General features: G+C 44.6%; 1 protein-coding gene across 1 annotated transcript in view; it reads left to right on the top strand.

The window, feature by feature from the left end:
* The window catches only part of PLEKHG1 (pleckstrin homology and RhoGEF domain containing G1), a 183,924-nt gene that overhangs the window by 116,684 nt on the left and 43,708 nt on the right, over positions 1–23,532 (top strand). The window contains exon 4 of the mRNA XM_070417470.1: positions 18,930–19,030. Coding sequence (XP_070273571.1) covers positions 18,930–19,030 — 101 coding nt within the window. The remainder of the gene's footprint in view (positions 1–18,929; positions 19,031–23,532) is intronic.

Raw genomic sequence — 23,532 nt, 5'->3', positions numbered from 1 at the left:
GTTGGAGACAAGAGTGTTGGGTGTGGAAGGGGCGGTTCCTGTCTCTGCCACTCTCTCCCTTAGCTATATAGGACTGGCTCCAATGGGCCTTCTCTGGACCGGCTGTAACTGCTTAGGTTACTGGACAAGAGGAGAATGGCTTTGAACCAAGGGAAAAGCCTATTGAGAAGAGGTGACTTGTCGTAGATTGTATTGCCTTGGTACTTGCAGATGTCCTCACTCAAAACCCTCCCTCCGGGTTAAATAAAATTTATTATACTGACGCTTTGTATGAGGTTCATGGAGACCAAAGTTCTTGAATGATGAGGGAAGTATGTGTTCAATGCTAGCGTGTAGGACTTGGCAGGGATTGTCTTTAATGAAGGCTTGTTATGTGGGTGGATTTAATAAAGAACTTACACTGTGGTACTTGGCACAATTTAATGTACGTTTTCTTTTACGTGGCATTTGAGCACTTTTATTTGAATGTCTCTATTTGTTTTTTCCTCTAGGGCTTTTATCATAATGGGCAAATGAGATCTTTCTTAAAACCATTTAAGATCTATGATAATTTAGAAGCAAACGTGCTAAATAGGTTTCTGCTTATGTAGAAACTATTCCTCAAATAGCACACCTGATTACTGCATATGATCCCCAAATCTCACTGACGGTTCATTTCCATGTCTCTTTTGTTGTTGTTATGCCTCCTTCCTCCCTATCCTATCTCACTCTCACCTCTTGCTACCCAACAGTGACAAAAACTGAGAAGGTGGGAGCACAGTGGTTTGAGTGTCATTCTCTCCTGCTGTTTGCAATCTCCGGTGGGAGGGTGGGAGGGCAGGGACCTGGGCTTCCACCTCTTGCCATGCCGAATGGGTTTGCCCATTTTAAATGTTCTATTCATACCTTCTGATTGATTGCTAATGAGCAATGAAAATAGTTCAGGTGAGCAGCATTCAGCACAACCAAGTGAGCCAGAGGTTTGCAGAGTTGCCACGCAAAAGTAGAGGTTGGCTGCTCACAAGAATTCATGTGTATTTCATGACCGATGGCAGTTTGGGTTATTCAGTCACATAAAAATTTTTACAGCTAAATATTAATTCGTAATTCTTAATTTATGACCAGACTTTGAGTCAAAACTAAGGAACCTTATTTGAAATACCTACATTGGTCAGTCTCTCTTGCAAACTTGGTTGGCAGCAAGGGTTACTGGTGCTTTGAGACTGAGCATCACCTCATGGATTCCGACAGCTGTAAATATACTGCAGACCTAGCACTTCTAAATTTTCTGCAGATGTGCCTTAATAACAGCAAACACACAAAAAGTTACATTAACAGCTGTGTGCCCAAAGAAGGTAGGAAACATTTTTGTGAACTGGCAGTCTCTACAATGCATTATATATACAGTTTATGAACAACGTGGTTTGAGCTGCATTGATCCACGTATACATGGATTTTTTTTTTTTTCAATAAATATACAGCCAATCCTCCAGACCCTTGGGTTTCACATCTGTGGATGCAACCAACCTCATATTGAAAACAACATTTTTGACCCTCGATCGGGAATCTGCAGGTATGACATCCTGCCTAAAAGCAAAGGCAAAATTAGGACATTTGAATTAAGTTCAGACTGCTCCCTAATATAGTAATTGTGTGGGAGCAAGTTCATGTTTTCAAAACAGAAGTTAAAGCTGAACTGACTGTGCTTATTCTTTCCAAGTGTTATGACTGTTACAAATAGATCTCACCACACCCCTGTCCCCTTTGCTCAGACGAGACGATTAAAGAATACTAGGCTGGTTGTTAGGAAACATGGTTTCCCATTTACATGAAGTAAGACTAATAAAGATGATGACAAATATCCTAATGCATTTTTCTTGCCATCTTATAAGAAAAAAAATGCTTTAAAAGAATTTCAATCTTTCTTGGCAGTTTAGAGTTTATTCACATTTTTAAAAACTTTAACAAATAGATTTTTACCCTAATCTTAAACCAACAAACATGATTACTTATAAATGCAAATAGTTAGAAATATTTCATTACTGACAAGATTTGCACAATTTGATCAAATATTCTTGCACAAACTATAGCATTTGGTATCTATGAATTTTTTTAATTTTTTAAATCAATTTTAGAGAGAGAAAAAGAATAGGATACAGAAAAAGAAACACCTCAATGAGAGATCATTGCCTCCTGCACGCCCCCTACTGGGGATCAAGCCCAAAACCAGGGCATGTGTCCTGACCAGGAATCAAACCAGGGACCTTTTGGTTCATGCATGGGTCAATGCTCAACCACTGAGTCTGTGAAACTCTCAATTTTCCAAGGAGATTTAAGAGGTAACTATTAGTGTTTCTGATGTTAAAGTTAGAAAAATATTTTGCACCTACACTTACAGATTCAGTTAGACAGTGTATTAAAGGAAAGGATCAACTTACAACATAAATGGGGGTGGGAGGAAATAGAAGCTACTTTTCACAGTCATAACTGAGTATGTTCATTTTTTTTGAATGACCAAGCACTTGTACAAATGCCTGCAACTAAAAAGTCCCTTCCCATTCGATCAGCCTTTTCTTTTAAGACAACATTTTGATTTTTTAATGACAGGGCATTTCAGAAACTTCAGTTAACTCTGGTGATTGAATAGCTATTATTACTAGTCTGCTAAAGAACTGTTAATATATTTCAGAGACTGCCTGTGGGCAAAATTCTATTGAAGATTTGCTAGAACAGGTCCTGTTCAGTTGAACCAGAATCATGCTGCCTTTGGGTGTGTGCCACCTTGAATATTCAATTAGACTGAGTGGGTAGAAAATTATAGAATTCAGGAAATTATGTTCTAAACCAACCAACCTTCAGTTGGGGGAAGTTTCCCATGCCCAGAAATTTCTTCCAAAAAAACAGATGTTGCTTGCACCTTTGTGATAAAGGAAACAATAGACATTTAAAGACAGCATAAATTACCTCCTGCTCCCCCTACCCCAAGGAATATAACAAAATGATGAAAAGCTAAACTCTGCAAGAACTAAATCCAAATCCTGGTTCTTCCCTTTCTCTATAGGATCTTGGACAAGTTACTGAACTTCTCTAAATTCTGTTGCGTGTGTTTTTTCACCTGTAAAAGGAAATAATAAGATTGTTGTGAAAATTAAATAAGTTTACCCATGCAAAATGCTTAGCAAAGTGCTGGGCATACAGTAGGCACTCAAATAAGTGCCATTATTATTATTATTATTATTATTATTTGGACAAAGCCAGTAATTTTTGGTAGGTTTTAAAGTATCATAGTATTGTTGTGCTTTCTAATCTATGTTAAAGTATTAGTCCTAGAAATTATTTTACCTTTGCAATTTAGAAAGAATATATCCTGCGGTTTTTAGTTTACCTGACATACCTACGTGAAGTTGGGGTGCATTCTAATATCATAACGGGCTGCAATGTGGGGTGAAATCATTTTCAGAATTTTGGTTTGAGCTGAGTCCAAGTGAGACAGGCTTAGGGACAGGGCACTGGCCTGGGCTCCGGTGACATGCTGGCAGGCAGCTGTGTGCCCGGGGACGAGCGGCCAGGCTGACCTCAGCTTCGTCCTCTGTAAATGAGTCTAATTCACAAGCTGAACCCTAAGAATGACAGGAGACTGCATCCCCGCCAGCCTCAGCGCTCACGAATGGGACCAGGAAATAAGTAAGTCCTTTGAGCAGCCAAAATAGATATTTCAAACGCTGAACAGTAAATCCTTGTCTTTGCCCAGGAGAGGCCCGAGCTCCCCCTAAGAGCCTATTTACCACACATGCTTAAAATCAGCTTCATTATTTGGCTTCCTAGCCCCCAGCAAAGGTAGAGATGGGAGGGGATGGATGTGACCAGCACAAAGGAACAGAGCAAAGAACCCCTTAGTAGATGAATTCGTGCAAGGCCACTTAGAATGGGTGCAGACTCACCTCAGTCCCCCTGGTGAATTTTACTCATAATTATGGCCCAGCCATGACCAAAGTGCTTACTGATGAGTCTGAATAGCAAGGAAATTTTATTACGTTTGGTACAGCACCTAAACTATATTGTCTGCTGCCTGGCCTTCCTAAACAAAGCAATTATCTATAATAATTAAAGCGTAATATGCCAATTAGACCGGACGTCCTTCCGGACGACTTTCCGGACGAAGCTGGGGCTGCGTGGGCCGAGCACCTTGCACGAATTTCGTGCATCGGGCCTCTAGTTCAATTATAATAATTGACTTTTTAAATGGTTTTCACTAACATAAAATATACATAATGTCTGTAATTCACCATTTTGACCATTTTTAGGGGTACAATTCATTGGCATTGAACACATTCACAATGTTGCACACTGTCCATTTCTAGAACTTTCTTATCATCCCAGGCAGAAACTCTGTACCCACTAAACAATAACTCCCTATTCTCCTCTTTCCCGGACCCTGGCAACCTCCAACCTACTTTCTGTCTCTGCAGTGGCTGGACTCATACAATATTCGTCCTTCTGTGTCTGGCTTATTTCACTGACCAAAATGTTCCCCAGGTTCACCCATGTGGTAGATCATGTCAGCATTTCATTAACTATCATTAGCTTTTAATGCTTAGAGAAAAATCCTGTACAGTCGCTGGCCCCTTAACAAAAATGAGGTGACACTTTATGAAAAATGAGAACGATTTTTACCCTGTAAGGGAAAGACTTACGAAAGTAATAAAGGCATGATGAGAAATAGCAAGCATCTCTCCAACCCAAAGCCAGGTGGAATGCTTGTTCTAAAGGTGAGGATTCTTTGCTTTATTAAATTAATATAAAATAATTCATGACAATTCTTGGGCTTGAAACATAAGCAGCCCTTTCCCCCCAAAATAGGCCACATGCAGCCCAAGTCTGTGATTTCAAATGGCAAAATCACACTGAAGCAAAATTACTCTTTCATTTTCTCCACGTGCTGCCTAAAGGGTGTGTGTGTGTGTGTGTGTGTTGGGAGAGGCAGCGTGAGCCCTTCCTTTAAAACTACACTTTAAAATATTTTCTTCTGAAACAAGCCTGTTTTCCACTTTGGAGCAACAAGAAATGTTGCAAGTGTTCCTCCGGCTCTATAATGGGGCTTGAATTCTGCTGTTAACCTTTCAGAGCGCTAACTGGGAGATGAGTCGGAGGGCAGGCGCTGGCCGCCAGCAGCAGCCCACAGTAAACAGGGAACCACTGCAAAGACTGCGGCCTTTGTCCTCCGTGCAGCAGCGGATAAATCACTGCCTGGGTCTGTTTATAGCCTCCTGCATGGTGTTCCAAATGCAAATGCACAGGGAGAAAGGGGCGAGAGTTAATCTCCTTTTGATTAGGGGAGCCTTTCTTTTCTGGGGCAAAGGGGGAGTGGGGTGGGCGGGCAGAGCCTTAAGCAGGGAATGCTTGGTTTGGAGCATCTTGGAGAGGTTGTGTGGTTAAAAATGCTGTTCGGAGACAAAGGGGAGGGGAGGGCGCCAAAGAGGAATGCAGGGTTGGGTTACAGTTCTATAGGACTTTGGCCACTTAGAGAGCTGGAGAGACCAGCCCAGGGAGGGGGGAGAGTTAACCCTCGCCTTCCCAGGCTCCCTGGGCCCTGTTAGCAGACTGACCCAGTGTCCAGGGGCCTCCCATTCTGCAGACATGCGGTGCCCAGAGAGCTGCAGCGTGAGCCCTGCCAGGGGCTCCCCTCAGTCTGTGGCGGACAAGGGACCACATAGATTCCCAGAGCACTGTGGGGTGCCCACCCTCGCTTCCTTGATCATGGATTATGAATGGAAATGCACCCAGGAGCACCTGACCTGGCCCAGACGGGGTGGGGCAGATCAGAGACCGTTTCCTGGGAGGAATCTTAGAGGAGGAGTTAGCAGCAGGAGGGATGATCTTGGCAGTCAGAGGAGAATAAAGACAAAGAAGCAGGAGAGAACAGGAGTCCTGAAAGCACAAGCAATGAGTGTCTGGGTGCTGGGGGAGGGAGGGTGGGGAGAGACCGGGAGGGAGCAAGCGAGTGGTAAAAAGAGGGGCCCAGTGCAGCTGCGGGGGCGCAGTGGTTGAGTGTAGACCTATGAACCAAGAGGTCATGGTTTGATTCCGGTCAGGGCACATGCCCGAGTTGCAGGGGCGTGCAGGAAACAGCTGATCAATGACTCTCTCTCAATTGATGTTTCTATCTCTCTCTCCCTTTCCCTCTCTGCAATAAAAAAAATTTTTTTTTTTTAAAGAGGAACTCAGAAAGGTAGGCTGGGGTGCAAGGCTTAAAGGGCCTCCCTTGAGCTGAAGGCTGTGAGGAGTCGCGGCAGGAATTCATTCAAATAAAAGCTCTCACCAGATTCTCCTGAAAAGTTGGAGTGGGCGGGACCCACAATAGGGGGATTTGTTAGGGTGTCCTTGCAGTAGTCCTGGTGGGAAATGAGAGGAGGAGTCCGTTTCGAAAGAGAGCAAGGGGGGACTGGCAGGATTTACTGTCCATGGGGCATAGCAGGTGAGGGGCCAGCGTCTGGGAACCTCTTTAGTGTCATGGGGATCTGTATGCATGTCTCCCTGACAGTCTTCAGACCCTGTCCCAACAATGATGGCTATTAACAAGCTGCTCAATCGGTTAGCCTTCCTACGGCAGAAAAAGGTGGCCGAGAATCCCTCATGATGACTTGTCAGTGTGCAGGTAGAGTTCATTTGCTTTTGAACAAACAGAGGTTCCACTCTGGCTGTTTCCCTGCTCTACTGAGGAGGCACCTGGGACACAGATGGCCACGCCACAGGCCCCACTACCAGCTGGGCACACTGTGCACGGCTCCTTGCACGCACCTTGTCATTTAACCCCGTGAAGGAAGATGAGACCTGGGTAGCTGTACTTTCCCTACTTAGCAGCAGACACAGGGGGGTCTCAGCACGTTCAATAACCCGCCCCAGGTCCGCTCTCAGGCCCAGGTGCCTGCCTTGCAGCCTGTCCATTCCCACCACCCTGTCAGGAGCGGAGCCTCCAGGAGGAATCCGCTGTCCTGTCCCCAGGTAAGTCCTGGGAGAGAAGTTTCCTGCAGGTGGAACCTGCATCTCTTTCAAGAACAAGCATGGGGTGTACTTCTGTTCAGATTGTAAAATTGCTGCTGTAGAGATTCAGCCTATATAATCTGTTGAAAAATCACTTATGGAAACTGTAAACCATCCTATGATCTATCTACCCCTACCTCTCTACACCTCTGCCTCCTCTCTCCTCTAAGTAACAAGATGACCATAAACATTGTGCTTTGGATTTCAGAGAGGAGAGTTTTCTTCAAATCACACATTTCACTCTCTGGCCACAAACTGGGACCAGGCCTCCAGTAGGACAGAAGGAAATCTTTGCACTGGCCCCACCCAAGAGGCCAGCACTCTTTGAGGTCAAGTTCCTGGGGAGCGTCCCATCACACTGGCCACTTCAGTCTACCCTCTGGACAGTGCCTCTCCTTGCTGTCCCTGGCTCACCAAGCCCTGGGCTGGTTCTGCGTCAGTAAATAACTTCTGATTGAGATCTTATTGTGATGAGATCAACAAGAGCATAACCAGAGGAGCAACAAGATATGCCCTCGGGCTACTCATTGTTTTGAGTACAATGAGCGGAACAGCTTAGCCTATGCATTTCCATATTTAGCTCTGGATTACCTAATGCTGCCACAGTATAATCACTTTCATCCGCGCTGAGGTCCTCTTTGTGTAGAGGCTTTATATTAATGTATACAGCCTCATGGCATTGCAATTTTCAAGTAGAATAGCTTGACCTTGAGGGTCATTATCAAAGTGACTCAGTAGATGGGAAGTCAGCTAATGTCTTCCACCTTCTTCCTCTCGCCCATTCATATTGTCCAGGTTTAAACTTCATTCTGTTTCAGGGTTAGAGTTTCAGTAAGTTAGCACAAACAGCACTCAGCTCTTGTCTCTAAGGCCTTGTTGCATAGCTGTCCTATCTTGAGCACCTACTGTATACAGACAAATTGCTATGAGAATTAACTGTATTATAGTCTCAGGAAAAAGAGGCTAGACAGCGTTCCAACTCATTACATAGCCATAAAGTTCATTGCTGCCCAGGGCGTGATTAGGTTAAGGATGCGGTCACTGGGATGTGTATGTGGGAGCCTGTGTCTGCGTCTGTCGTAATGGGCCATTATTTGGTGTCCTTATTTCAAAACTGCTGGTGCCCTGGAAGGAAGAGGCCTCAGGTGAAGTGTGGGTGGCGATGGGGTCTGTGAACAGGAAGTATTTTTGCTGCAGAAACCAGTGGCCACATTTGGATGTTGAGTGAAGGGTTTTAGGTCCAGTGAACCAAAGTGGAGACGTCAGAGCCTGCTGACAACACCCAGCCTGGCTGTGCTCAGGGGCGTGCCAGGCGCTATCCAACAAGCTGCTCCTTGTGAGGCTCCACGTGAGGCGGGAAAAGAAGCTGCTTGTCCACCATTGAGGGGAGCATTCCTCAGCAGGGCCTTCATCCTTTCCATCCCAGCAGCTCGGCCCTGGCCTCTGACAAAACCCACGTGTGCAGAGCTGCCGTCTCTCCTCATTTCCGACTGATCTCCACTTTATAGCGACTCCTCATCCTGTGGCTCCCACCTGTCCTGCTTTCCAGGCGCTGCGTCTTGTACATTTTTGTAGGTACTTACTAGTATCCCAGTGCCAGGAGAGGGGAAGAATCCATCGGCACTGGTTCCCAGCGCCTGGTTTGGTAAGGGGGGCCCTATGAGGGAGCTACATGGAGACAGTCATGCAAACAAAGAGCCGATGCTGACCCTCCTGGGCGACAACTGAGGGAGCAGAGAGCACTGGAGGGGAGGCCGGAAGGAAACCTGGGACGGGAAGGCCTGAGGCAGCGCGGGGAGTGAAAGGGCAGGTGGTTGACCGCTGGCTGGCGGGCTGGCCGATGGTTGATGAAAACAGGAAGGAGCGGGTTCAGCACGTGGACGGACAGACACTAATTCACACGGTCAGTGGAGATCCTGGCCCACGGGAGGTGCTGGTCAGTGAGAGCTGTCATCTTTGGTGGGCGCCTACCCTACACCTGCTAAAAAACACACCTAGTTCCAGACGAGGTCAGCAGCAAACGGCTCCTACTGTTTCAAGGACTAAACCTTGGGAGCAGTAGAGCAGGGTTTTGGACCCCAGGCCATAGGCAGTTGGTCCTGGTGTGAATACAACCAAGTCCCTCATTCTCTGGATGACCGTGCGGGGGGGGGGGGGGGGGGGGGGGGGGGGGGGGGGTATGGAACCTTCCTAAGCTTCCAGTAAATGGGATCAGTAATGGGACCCACCTAGAGAGTTGCTGTGAAGATTAAGTGAGATAATGCATATAAAGCAGGGAGCTCAGTACCTACCAATAAATAATAATAATAATAATGGTGATGGTAAGAATAAGTAGCAGAGAAGAGGAATTAAACTTCAGATGATCTAATAATATACATTTATTTTACTGATTTTTTATTTTCTTTCCCATATACAAAACCCTTTGGGCTTTATTTAATTTTTCTTAATTACCATGTTTCGAATTACACCAGCAGCAGCATGATTATAATTGAGATGAGTCAGGTTCTCATTTTCAGGTACTTAAAGCTTTGCCAGGACATCATGCCCCTTCACCCTGAGTCAGGCTTCCCCTTTTCTCCTCCAGGGTTAGAGCCCTCATGGTGTCTGGCTGCTTCCTTACCTGCCCTGGGACCTGGAGAGTAAGAGTGAAAAAGTCACACTAAGTACAGTTACCCCGTGAAGGAGGAAAACATAAAAAGAGAGTTGGTGAGACATGGGACATCAGGAAGGCTCATTCTCAAAGAGGTGGCTGGTAAACTTCCTCCGCTCTCTGTCTCCTAGGGCCCACCGGGAGCCTGCTGTAGGCTTTATTCTGGAAGGTTCTGGCAAACCCTCTGGTTGCCCATTTTGAAGGTTTAAACATACTTTACATTTTTGTGCACTTAGTAAGCTCAGAGATTATCTGGTGCTAGAAATGATGACAGGATTAAAGATGCAAGAAAAAAGGTATTTCCATAGGCACTGGGACCCCTGTGCGGGTGTGTGCCCACCTCTCTTTTGCATATGAAAACGTTATCCATGTAATTTGAAAGCTATAAGCACGAGTTTTAAATACTTAACAAAGCAATCGAAAATTTTTATGCTATGTTATTACAGAAGGGACTCTTAAGAAATTTTCTCGTTGTTATAACCAAGGACAACAAAAGAGATTAGTGTTATCTTTGTACGGAACTTCTTTGTAATTATTGTAACACATTTGCAGATTTTTTTAAAATTTACATGCATCAAATGATTCCTCCTGATACCAAAAGGAGGTAAATAAAAACAATTGGTTTCTGTAATGGTGGTCAGAAGTGTAGGAAAAAGTGGGCCTCCAGTTGTGTTAGGAACTTTAACAAAGCAGTGCTAATCCCGTTCCTTAATACCTTGCTTGTGCCGTTAGGGTATGTAGACTGCCAGTTCACAGACAGTTTCTGCCTGAAGTCTTTGAGGGACATCAGATATTCCCAACTATCTTCAAGCAAAGATGATTATTGCTCTTTCTACTCACATTGCTGTTTTTAACAGAATTCCAGTTCCCCCTCCCATCCCCAAGTGTCTTTTTCTGGAAGAACGGCCTGATCCTCCCCTTCTGGGCCTAGCTGTCCAGTCCCTCCCTGAGAGGAACCCGGCCCCCTTCTCCCAGGGGGCGATGGGAAACAATGAGGTGACTGTACAGGCACACGTATCACTTGTCACAGCCTAAGGAGAAGGCCATTCCGGACATTTTCTTCGACGTTTTCTGTATTGAAAGGATGGTAGACGGTAAATGAGGCCGAAACCTCCCAGTTTTTATTCTCTTACTACATGTCAGAGCCGTCGGCACTGACTTCCACGTATCGCCCACTAAGATCAGCCTCTCTGCCACCATTAGGAAAGCTGAATGAGAACTGATGTAGCAGCAACAGAGGCTGCTTTTAACTTTATTTAGATCCTCTCTCTCTCCCTCTCCCTCCCTCTCTCTCTCTCTCCCTCTCTCTCTCTCCCTCTCTCCCTCCCCCTCCCCATTCTCTCTCTCAAATGTGTGCTTGTCTTTCTTTCTCTCTCTTACTTGATCTTTCCTCTTCCTCTTCTCTCATTTTCCTCCTCTTCCCTCTCCACCCCTCCCTCCACTCTCTTTTGCTTCCTCCGCCTCTTCCCCTCTCCTCCCCACCCCAGTTATTCTCCTCTTCCTCCTCCTGTCTCCCTACCCTCAACAATGCTGGCAGAGAGATTTTGTCCTGTTGAGGACATATTGTATTTTCAGTCCAGTGCTCTGTGGTGTGGGAGCTACCGTTATATTAACTCGGGGAAAACATTGTTCCCACACTCAGAGCTTTTGTTTCCATCCGAGGGCGTGGCCAGAGACCCCTAGCTTTCACCCACCTTCCTCCCCTATGGATGTGGAGAAAGAAAGAAGAGAGATTAACTTGGAGATTAAGCTTCTGATACCTTATCTGCAGGCTGCAGCAGGAAACTTTACTATAAACCCTGTTTAGTGGCTTATTTGGAAGAAAGATAAAGGTTTCTTCCATTTGAAAATGTATTCTTCTATACTCTCCCAACTGTAAATAATTCTAACACATTGTTACACTGACTTCTTTTACATATCTTTCTCCCTTCCTCTATGTGAGCACCTGGAGGAACAGGGATCATGTCTTAATCATTTCTGACTGCCCCTTTCACACAGAACTCACACATAGGATGTGCCTGCCAAAATCTTTATTAAGTACATTATATACAATGCAGCCATTATAAGGAATGAGAAAGAACAATTACTATATTTACATTTAAGCATTATATGTATTCATATACATTGAATGGGGGGAAAAAACAAAGCTGTGAGTCAAGCCTAAAATCTCACTTTTGAAAGATAGAAGTATGGCCCTGACCAGTTTGGCTCAGTGGCTAGAGGGTCATCCTGTGGACTGAAGAGTCCCAGGTTCGATTCCGGTCAAGGGCATGTACCTTGGTTGCGGGCACATCCCCAGTAGGGTGTGTGCAGGAGGCAGCTGATCCATGTTTCTCTCTCATGGATGTTTCTAACTCTCTATCACTCTCCCTTCCTCTCTGTAAAAAAATCAATAAAATATATATATTTTTTAAAGATATAAGTATGCCCTAGAATATAACCCAGAATCATGCATTAACCAGTCACCTCTGGAGAAGAACATCTGAGGCAGTCAAATACTCTGACTTGTTAGGATTAGGTTTTCTCCTGCATAAAGTGAAACTGACCAGTGTCATGTGACCAGTCTCTGCCCCATGCGAATAGACGTGCTCCCTGCTCAGACTTCCCAGGAGAGGGGCTTGTCTCTCTGTCTCGACTGCTCTTGTCCCTTCACCTCAGCTCTGATGGTCACCTTCTGTCTTCTTCAGTGTCATCATTGCTAGTTATTTCCCTCTTGTCATGCCAAGCTTCCTCCCTCCACCTTCTCCTCCCTACACCAACCAGCCTGTCCATTCATGCATGGATGGATGGATGGATGGATGGATGGATGGATGGATGGATTCATGGATGGATGGATGGATGGATGGATGGATGGATGGATGGATGGATTCATGGGTGGATGGATGGATTCATGGATGGATGGATTCATGGGTGGGTGGGTGGATGGATGGATGGATGGATGGATGGATGGATGGATTCATGAATAGATGGATTCATGGATGGATGGATGGATTCATGGATGGATTCATGGATGGATGGATGGATGGATGGATGGATGGATGGATGGATTCATGGATGGATGGATGCATGCATGGATAAATATATTCATGAATGGATAGGTGGACAGATGGATGCTTCAATTGACCGAACCTCCTTGGTCCTACATCTCTCCCAGTTACTGCCCCACCACTCTCTTCCCTTTAGAGCCCAACATCTCAAAATTTAGACTCCTTTATTACCCCACTTCCCAATCAGTCTGCACCTCTCTCTAGTCACTGGACTGGAATTCCATTCCCCCTTCAGTTTCCCTGAGACTTTCTGGAAGAGGTGGGAAGTGCATGCCTGGCTCTGTGCTCCAGGATCCTTGGAACCCTATAGGGCCCCTCACCACCTCTCCACTTAGGAGTGCAATCCCCGCACAGGGTGAGCCACAGATCTCTGTGCTTCCCACGCCCTGCAGCTCTGAGTTTGCTTGGCTAATTCTCTTCTCAAGGGCTTTTTGGTGTTCTCACTGCCCCGGGAGACTCCCTGGAGGTGCTGTGACCTGCTGATCCCTACCCCACCGAGGCTGCAGTTCACTAGCCCTGAGATACTCTAAAGCTGCTTCCTCATGGCCACACACTTGCCATGATCCTACATCCTAGGGTCTGGGAAGGTGTTTTGGTCCCAACATCTCTCAATGCTGCACAAGACGGAGCCCAAAGCTGCACAGCTGGACCCTTCCAGCTGCCCACACAGCTCTCTGAGCAAACTGCCCAGTTTTCCTTCCCAGATCCTATGCCCAACAAACCCTTCCTAGGGAGATGCCCTACCGTGGCCACAGTCTTCTTGTGTCCAAAACCGATGCACTGCCTTCACCCCAAACCACCATCGGTCCTCTTCAGTTCACTCAGGAGTGGGAAGAAAAAGTGCAGACATGGGGATGTGGGCAGTGGCCTGGGATTCTGACCCACTTGTACCTGTCAGGATGGTACCTGTGCAGAGGACAATGGCTGGAAACTAAGGCCCGCATTTCTCCGCAGAGCTCTGGCCCTAACAAGAACAAGATGGGGGAGCTCGAGCCGTCTACTATCTAGATGAGCGAGCCCAAAAGATATGCCCTGTCTCCTTTTCACCACAAATCCCCAGAGGTGTCCAAGTACTGTATCTGGGTGTGAGGAGGACAGGCACAGAGGGTACCAGCTCGCCACAAAGGCCTGGAACTGCCTTGCCAAGGCCTCTGCAGCCCCAGCTGCAAAGTAGCGCCGTGTTCCTGCTTTGCCTCACCAGCCACCTGGGAAGGAAATCAGAAGGGAGGAGAAAGCTGTGGGTCCTTCTCCCAGAGGGAGCAGCCACGTGGGAGAGGAGACAGGGATTGGTCTCACCACATTTTCCTTCACTGCCTGTCGCGGTGGATGAGAAAACATCTGCTGGGAGCCAGGGAACAGCAGCCCTCATCCTTCAAGTGGGAAGTGAGAGGAGAGAGGGGAGCCCTGACGCCCTTCTTCTGAAAGCCCACCCTGTCCCTCAGTCACTTAAACCCCGGCCCTGACCCTGGACTGACTGCCTTTGCCCCATTGTCCCCACCAGGCCAATGCCCCTCCTCTCCATGGAACTGCCTGAGGACTCAGCCTGAGCACACCTGCCGCTGCGCTGGCCTAACTGCCCCTCTCCTCGCCCCCCCACCAGAGTTTTATAGCTTCTGTCCTACTTTCTTTGCGATGCTGGGGTGGTCTTTGGCCTTCTCACATCCTTCAGCGGTTGCACCACCCACACAGAGCGTGGAAGATTCTTCGTGATCAGTCCTGTCCTCACTCCAGCCGGGCCTCCCATTACAGCCCCGCCTCGGGTCTGTGTGCGCAGGCACGTGCCCTGCCCCCTCTAGCTCTTCTCAGCCCCTTTTAGTGGCCTGTCTGCACCCGCATTCCTTACCCTGCGCTTCTGTTCACGCTTTTCTATCTTCTTGGATGTAGTCATCTCCTTCCTACTCCTTTCTCTTTTCAGAGTCCTGGTCAACCATAAAGGCCTAGCCCCCCCGGCCCCTCCTCCATCCGCCTCTCCTGCCCTGGAACACGCTTGTGTACCTACCAGTGGTGTGGCCCGAACACTGCATGGTCCTTATTTGTTTACACTTGTCTTCCAGCTACACAGGGAGCTCCTTGGGGAAGGGATCATGTTTTATTCATTTTTAAATTCCTAGCTTGTCAAACAGAGCTTGGCGTGCATTCCTGTGTCCTCAGAAAAAAAGGGGGAAGGAGGATTCTTGTACGAATGAATGTAAATGTGCTTTTAAACTGTAAATCGTTGTACAAGTGTCAGTTACTGTGGTATCCATGGCGCCCAGTGTAACAGGGCATTTGGAAGGCAGGTTTCCAAATAAAGACATGACTCATTTCTGGAAAAGGTGGAGCAGTTAGAGAAACAGAAGGAGCTTCCTCCAAAATAAAGGCAAAAGTCTTGAAGAGGAGTTACAGCAGAAGGCTTGGGATTTGGAAATGCTAACAACAGGAAGGAGATAGAAAAGCATAAGCCACAACATCAGTAGGTAGGCCCTGCTGGTGTGGCTCTGCGGTTGAGCATCAACTCATGAACCAGCGGGTCATGGTTCGATTCCCAGTCAGGGCACATGCCCGGATTGTGGGCTCGATCCCCAGTAGGGGGCTTGCTTGATGTTTCTATCTTTCTCTCCCTCTCCCTCTCTCTCTGAAATAAATTTTTTTTTTTAACTTTTTTAATCAGTAGGTAGAATTTTGAAATTTGAGCAGGATTTATGAACGGAAACTTTTTGAATTTGAATTCTTCCCCAGTTTCTACAGCATCTCTGCTGGATGGTTCCCCAGACCAGGGCTTCTCTTCCTATCTATCTTGAGGAACGTGTGTGTGTGTGGGGGGGGGGGGGGGGGGGGGGCAGGTTTACAATCAGCCACACACTGACACTTTTGAAAAATACAATAATAACAAGAATTAGTAGAAAACTAAAATAGAAGAAATCAGACGCTAACAATACAAGTCCCAACTTATCATTAGACTCGACATATCTCATTCTGTCAAAATGCTATAAAAGTTTCTACAGGCTTCCTCTCGATTTCTGCACTCACCTTGCTGCACATCAGTAACCAGCAGTTTAACTGGCTCCTGTTCATCCACACCTCGAATAGCACCAAATTAGATCATCACATATTTTCAATAATAAACATTACAAGGAATGGAAGAGTTAATGAGGAGAGGACACTCATGTGTAAATATTATAATGGTGGAGATCTTAAAGGCATATACTGATGGAGAAAGAAATACTTTAGGCTAAATTTAAAACTTTGTAACAAAATTATCCAAATGGTGAAAAGTGTGTGTGTGTGTGTGTGTGTGTGTGTGTGTGTCCCCAGAGTAGAGTAAATTCTTGATCCTCTTGGAGAATAATTGTTTTCAATGCAAAAGTTTTAAATTGATCCTTTATTGTTCACAATAAGGTAGCAACGGGTGCCAACATCAAGCCAATAAAATTAATAATCGGCCTGACAGGCTCTAATACATTTTTTGGTGTCCTTGCTCTGTCATTTGAGCACAGAATGAGCCGTTATTATCACTGAGCTGCAAACCTCTCATTTTGGCCTCAGATGATTACAGCTGCTAATGCAGTGCATGCTACAGTAGTTTTCAGGAACTGGTTTAAGTTTGAAGTATCATATTTAAAGGATTTAACTATGATCAGCAGGGGGAACAAGTTGTGGCCACAGGACTTTGATCTGTTTTCTAGAGCGGCCTGCAAAAATTTGGACTCCTAACGATCTATTTTCTCAACCATTTCAGAAAACAAGCAGCTTTTACAATCTAGTTTCTCTACCACAGACTCCGGAGTTTTGAAATGCTTTCAGTTGGCGATGGGCCATCATTTGTTGGAAGTGGGCCATGGTTCTTTGTCTCTCTCTCCCCAGATGAAATTCTTCAAGCCCCTTAACTCCATCTTTCCCTCACATGAAGAATGTGGCTTCAGGTTTCAGCAAATAAGCAAGCTTCGCACTTGAAGTGAGGAAAAGGATTGTTCGTTTTCTCATTAAACCCCAATGCAGCCAGCCAGGTGGAGTTGGCATGTGCCCGTCACCTTTGTCCCTCCCTTTGTCTTGACTTTTGGTGCTGATCATGCCCACTCATAGTCTCCTGTTTTACTTTTTAAATTTCGTACCCATCCATATCCTATGGTTCTACCTTCTTAATTTTGTGAACAATTTGTCCTTTTAAAATATTGACCAAACCCATTGAGGGTCAACCTATAAAGCAGAAGGTCAAGGTTCAATTCCCAGTCAGGGCACATGCCTGAGTTGCAGGCTCAATCCCCAGTGTGGAACGTGCAGGAGGCAGCCAATTGATGATTCTCTCGCATCATTGATGTTTCTATCTCTCTCTCCCTCTCCCTTCCTCTCTGAAATCAGTAAAAATATATATATTTTAAATGTTGATCAAAGTATTAAGCAGCTATCGGATATAACCATTCAGTACAAGTTCAATGTTAGCCCATCCTTTGGGACCATGTTCCATATATAATTTTATGAAAATATCAGTGAATACATGCTTTTGGAAGGGTTTTCTGTTCTTTGAGGGAATGTAGTTTAGTTTTCACGTGTTCAAAATGCTATTACATCAGCTCTAACTTCCTTCAGCATTTCTTATTTGATACTAATTCTGTATCCTGTGTGGATACGTAAGCCTCTTATAATTGTTCCATTCATGAAAGTAAGGAGACTAGGTCTTGGTATTGTGGGTTTTTAATGACAACTGCACTTAAACCTTGTGAGTCTAATTTCTTATTGAGATATTCACTCTCTTAAGAAGAACAGATGTTACCACAAAGCTTGTTTCTAAAAAAAATATGAACATGGGTTCATGCATGACAATGACCTTAATGCTAAGAAACTTGAATGTTTAAAGTTATTTGATGCCACCTGTGAAATGTGCCACTGAGAAAGTTAATGGTGAAACCTGCCTGTTTTTATCTGCCGAACATAGAGTGCAAGAGAGAATGGCTGGATTATTAAAAGAAAAGAAACGATTATCTGATGGTGCTTAAATTTCGCTTTCCCCTTTTGCTAGCTGCATCTCACTCCTGTTGTGTTTGTGACTGGGATGGGCCATGGTTTGTTGGAAGTGGGCTTTGGAATGAGGTTGTGGAGCTGCCTGATTTTCACAGGGTTCCTTCCTCTAAATGTTGCCGAAGCCCCTGTAACGTTTGGTGGACGGCCATGGTACATCGTTCAGCCCAGGGCAGGGGATTGTATTTATTTTCTATTTTACGTTATTTCAGCTGTTTTCACTTTTTTCTTTATGGTCTTCTTGCCTCCCACTGGGTTCCTTTTGCAAGCATTGCCAGGGGAAGAGGGAACACTCCCTTATGAACTCCTTAGCGCAGGGGGCGGAAAGGAGTTTCCCTCTCTCAGCAGTTCACATAGCTTCCCAGCCACGTACATTTAACCCACTGTGGTCTGAGCCCCAGTTAGCTCTGTTTGCAGCTATTTCTATGTTAAAACAAATAAATTCATTTCAGAGTTTTCCATGGGTCATTAACATAGCCTATTAGATAGCCTGAATCATGTGCTTTAAAAAAAAAAGTGTGTGTATGTGTGTGTGTGTGTGTGTGTGTGTGTGTGTGTGTGTGTGTTTATAAATTGGTATTTGGAGAAGAATTTAGTTCTATAACAACTGAGTTCTTTCTAATTTAAAGGTTATGTTTAAATCAACTTTGTCACTTTTTTCCAGTTTCATTAAGGTATTCACACACACACACAAAAGATATAATTGACATATAACATAGAATTAGTTTAAGGTATACAATATATACATATATAGTGCTATGATATGTTAACCTCACATAGTTACAAATTATTTTTCTTGTTATGAGAAATTTTAAGATCTGTATTTCTGGCTTTTCACTGTGTGAATTTTGGAGTATCTTTGAACATATCATGATATCATATCTTTCAAGGAAACAGCAGACGATGTTTTATGTCAAAACTCTGATATTATTGGTAACTTGTTATTATATTATCCATCCAGGGAAGCTCTAATGCATGTGGAGGTGGGAGTAGATAATGAATATAGATGATACTCTCTTTGCTCAAAATCCCCATTCTGTGAATATGTTAAGTATTATCATAATCAATAAAAGAGAGACTCTGTATTTTCATAGTAGAGTTAATGAGCACATTAGTTTAATAATTACCTAAAACTGATGTAAAAGGTACATCATGCAAACGAAAGATGACTTGCAGATGGACAGCAATGTTTGACCTCCTTCTCCTTGATTTCCTAGGATTACCTTGACTGCATCAGGGACCAAACCAAACTTCCTCTGGGGACAGAAGAAAGATCAGCGCTTTTTGGAAACATACAGGATATCTACCACTTCAATAGGTAAGTCAGTACACCAAAGATTGTTCTCACACCGGGACATTATAAATGTCTCTCAAATGAATGCAGCCTAAGAAAATATCTCCGGCCGCTGATTTGACTTCATAAAGAGTGTGAGCTCTCGTGCCATGAAGTCTTCCCCCTGGAAATATTCTTGTCTTGCATTTACTCAATATCCTGTCCCGCTCCATCCCCCTGGCTCAGACGAGAGACCTGTTTGCGCTGACACAGCAGTGGCATCTTCCTTCCACACCATGATGTGAACCAAGCACCCAAAAATCCATGCTGGCTTCATCTGCAGCGTCCCACCTCCATTGCATTTTCTGAAAATTTCTTCAGGCTGGGGTGTGGGCAGGACACCATAAACACACAATAAGTACTTGAAGTCATTTATATATTAATTCATATTCGGTAATAATGAAAGTTAAAAGTGATTGATTTAACTCAAACATGTATTAAGTACCTACTATGTAGTGGGCACTGGGCTTACTGGTAGACCGTGTTTGTAGTAAACAAGGCAGATGGAGCCGAAGGAGCTGGGCAAACATCAGTTATTAAAATGGAGTGTGATACTTTTTGGAAGACCAGGTAGTAGGCAGGTTAACCACAGACGGTTTCCAGAGTATCTGGGTTTGCTTCTCAGCTGAGCCATGGGCATATCCTTTGGTGAGTCTTTAATGGAGTAGAATAAACAATGTCCTCAGTTCAAGTCTTTGCTCAACTCCTCCTATCTCAAAGCACTTACTGGGCGCCCACACACACACCTTACCTGCTCTGCTCTTTCTCTCCCAGAATTCAGCAATTTCGAACATACGATATGATTGACTTTTAGGATACGTCTCTTGTTTCTCTATTTCCCCACCCCACTTGAAGAATACTGCCTGAGGGCAGGGATCCATGTGTTGTTGTTTTTACTGCCCAAGTGCCTAAAACAGGGCCCGACCCATATGGGCATCCGAACTTTTGTGGAATGACTGACTGAATGACTGACTGAATGAATGAATGAAATAATAAGAATATCTACCTCATGGTTACTGTGAAGCTTCAGTGAGCTGATCCACCTAAAGAGCCTAGCTCACTGCCAGCACAAAGGAAACACCAACATATTAACCAGGGATGACATCAACTGTGCTATGGTAAATCCCACTGTGAAGTTCTACAGTGTCCTGTCATCGTGTGCCTCAGCCACAGTGCAAATGATAAATCCCCCCTTTTCACGTTGAAATTGGTATATGTGAGCTCTTTGAGGGCAGGATCCACATCTCCTTGGCCACCGGTGAGTCCCTAACCCCTAGCGCAGCCTGGCCTCTGGGAGACGTGCCAACTGAATTGCATCAACTCATCCTTCAAATTTGAAAACCTAGGATGTCAACAATACAATACCGGTGTTGTCACATCTCTGTCGTATGATTCAGTAAACTTCGAAACCCAGTTTGCATGTTCCAAGACAGTGGTTCTCAACCTGGACTACTCACTAGATGGAATCACCTGGAAGCCTGTTTTGTTTTTTTTTAAATATGGTAGCTCCTACACCCAGAAATTCTGGTTAATTAGACTGGTGTGGGGCCAGGGCATCAGGAATTTTTAAAAGGTCCTCAGATGTTTGCAATATGCACCATGGTTGAGAAACACTGTCTAGATCAAATAAACACAGTAATAAGAAAATAGTGAAAGGACAATAAAAAGCTGAACTAGGGAATGTAGAGTCCACATGTTCATGGAATGTGTTGGTGTGAGAGCAACCCCCAACCCCCATGTTGCAGTCTCCCATGGTAAAACCCTTCGAGCCTTCCAGAACCCACCCATGGCACTGGAACCTGGGAGGAGGGAGGAGGCCTAGATGCTGGGAGGCCGCTGGCGTAGCCTCCCTGTGGTTTGGCTGTAAGCTGATGGCAGTGACTTTGTCTAGTGCTTACTTCAGAGGCCACAGAGCTTCGTGTGTGTGATCCCCTTACATGCCTCCCCTGGGCCTCTCTGACTCCAGACCCATTGTGGCGTGATCCGGGAAGGGTTTTCCACTCCCTGCAGTTCAAATCTTCATGCGTCTCCTAATGTAAAGAAAGATCAGGATGGAGTGGCTGCCTGCGTTGGCAACATGGGGCCTTGGCCATGGAGCCCCGGCTGCAGCAGCTGGAAGACTGAGAAGACCTTTCTAGTCCTGAATTGGTTCCCTGTTCTCTTCCCTTTGGCCTTCTCTCAGCGAGGAAGTCAGACGTGTCCGAAATAACCCGAGTCAGAGTGAATGAGTACCCGGATGATATGCGAGGCATCTGTGCAGGGCCACAATTATGTGAGCATGTTCGTGCCTGTCCCTTCTGCTGATCACATTTACACAGCTTCCTGCACATGCACTACCACATTTCATCCTCTTAGCTCTCTGAGGGAGACCAGATGCACATCTTAGAGACTGGGTACCCACCTGTAGACGAGGCATCAGTGGTACTGAGTAGAAAGTCCTTTGCTCCAGGATGTAGAGCTGGAAACCCAGCAGAGCCTATTTTGAGTTGTCAAAACTCTATTGGTGGTATTTTTGTTGTTATTATTATTAGTGACTCACTGCACAAAATTCGTGCAAGGGGCTTGGCCCCAGCCCCCGCCCACTGCTGCCACGGCTCCCGGCCCGCAGCCACAGCAGCCAGGGGGTGGGGGGGAGGGGGGGGCCTCTGCTGCTTCTGACACAGCCCCCCACCCACTGTGGCTTTGTCCGGAAGGAGTCTGGAAGGATGTCTGGTCTAATTAGCATATTACACCCTTATTATTATAGATTATTATTATTTCATTATTATTATTTTCAAGAATATCTTCTTGTTCAGCTTTTACAGTTGAGTTGTCTATACTATTATGTTCCTATTCACTTCTTTTTTCTTTCTCTTAAATCTGGAGTCTAAATTTAGAGCTCAGATGTCCTTGCTATTAGATTTGGTTAAATAAGAGTATGGATGTGACTTTTTATGTGAATGCCTCTTATGAATCCTTTATTATAAACCACCCCACATCAATTGATTTCAAAGATATAACTGCCCAGCAAATCTATGATTGGGGTTTGAAATAATTTTAAAGTTTCTATTATTAGTTCAGGTCCAGGTTTTTCAACATCATATAATATTATTCTGACCAACTAAGCAAGTTTTAAGTCTGTAAAATTAAAGAGGCCAAAAAGGAAATGGTTTTATACTGGCCTGAACATTTCAACTGACTAGATTTTGTTTTTCAGGAAATATTTCCAAAATACAGAAAAGCATAAAATACTATGATAAACACCCATGAACCGTCCCTGCTCTATCAAAGCTTTTCCTCATGCCATATTTGCTTTAGAAATTCTATAAAGCATAACAACATTACAAATAATGTTGAAGCACCATGAGTACTCCTCCCCACTGCATTTCACTCTGGGGAGAATGGCACAGTGATGGTAGACCAGTTCTCCAGACTGAGGACAAGGGAGGGGAACCTGAGATTGACAGTGTTTGCCAATTCCTATGGCGCAAACACTCCCACCCCAGCAGATTTCAAGCTCCTAACAAGACATCACTGAACATGGAATTAGGAATAAATATGCAGAATTGGCTCTGGCAAGCCAGTATAATCGGGCTTTATATGTCACTGTAACTGTAACTACTATCCAAGACTTGGTGTTTCATTCCCAAGTATGATTTTGTGGCCATGACTATATGTGTAAGCATTTATTTAAACTATGTAACATGCTTTCACTCATTTCAAGCATAGCAAAAATTATGTCAATTTTTACAAATCTTTTTCACTCAATGTTTTTAAAATTTATAGCTCTACTTTGTTTATTCTAACTGCTGTGTACTATTCCACTGGGGGAATACATTACTTTGCCTTTTGCTGATTACAGTAAGACCCAACATCTTTTCTTATTTATTGGCTCACATCCATTGCTTACCTGTCTGTCGGGATGTTTCTTTTCCATGTTGTTGTATAGGAGTTGTTGATGAATTCTGGCTGGTGATCTTGTGAGCTGCATATTATGTCCTCGTTAAGACTTGTGTTTTTTTTAACTTTCATTGTGGTTTCTTTGAAAAGAAGTTGTATAATTCATAAGTTTGACTACACTAAATAAATATACTTTTTATAGCATGTGGGTTTTGTGTTGTGTTTAAAAAATTATCTTCTGTTCTCAGTTCATAAATTTATTTTTTCTGTAGAGCCTTAAAATCTTGCTCTTTATACATATCTTTAATCTAACTAAAATCGATAGAAGTATGGTATATGTTAGGAAGCCCAGATTCTTATTGTCAAATGGCTAGCCAATGGTCCCATCACCACGGGTTGAAAATACACCCTCTCCATGCTGATTTGTAGTTCTGCATTCTTTCCAGGTCAGGTTTGCATGTACACATGGGTCTGTGGCTGGGCTCTGTACTCTGTTTCGTTGGCCTATTTAATTATCCCTGACCCATATCAAATGTCCTAATTATTAAGCCCACATTGCTCTTCTTCAGCATTGGCTTAGCTTTTCTGGACTCTGCACTGTCAAGTTC

The sequence above is a fragment of the Myotis yumanensis genome, unplaced genomic scaffold (genome assembly GCF_028538775.1).
Source record: "Myotis yumanensis isolate MYYU_CA2020_CCGP unplaced genomic scaffold, mMyoYum1.0.hap1 SCAF_6, whole genome shotgun sequence".
Taxonomy (NCBI): domain Eukaryota; kingdom Metazoa; phylum Chordata; class Mammalia; order Chiroptera; family Vespertilionidae; genus Myotis; species Myotis yumanensis.
This window is presented reverse-complemented; position numbering and strand designations above follow the sequence as displayed.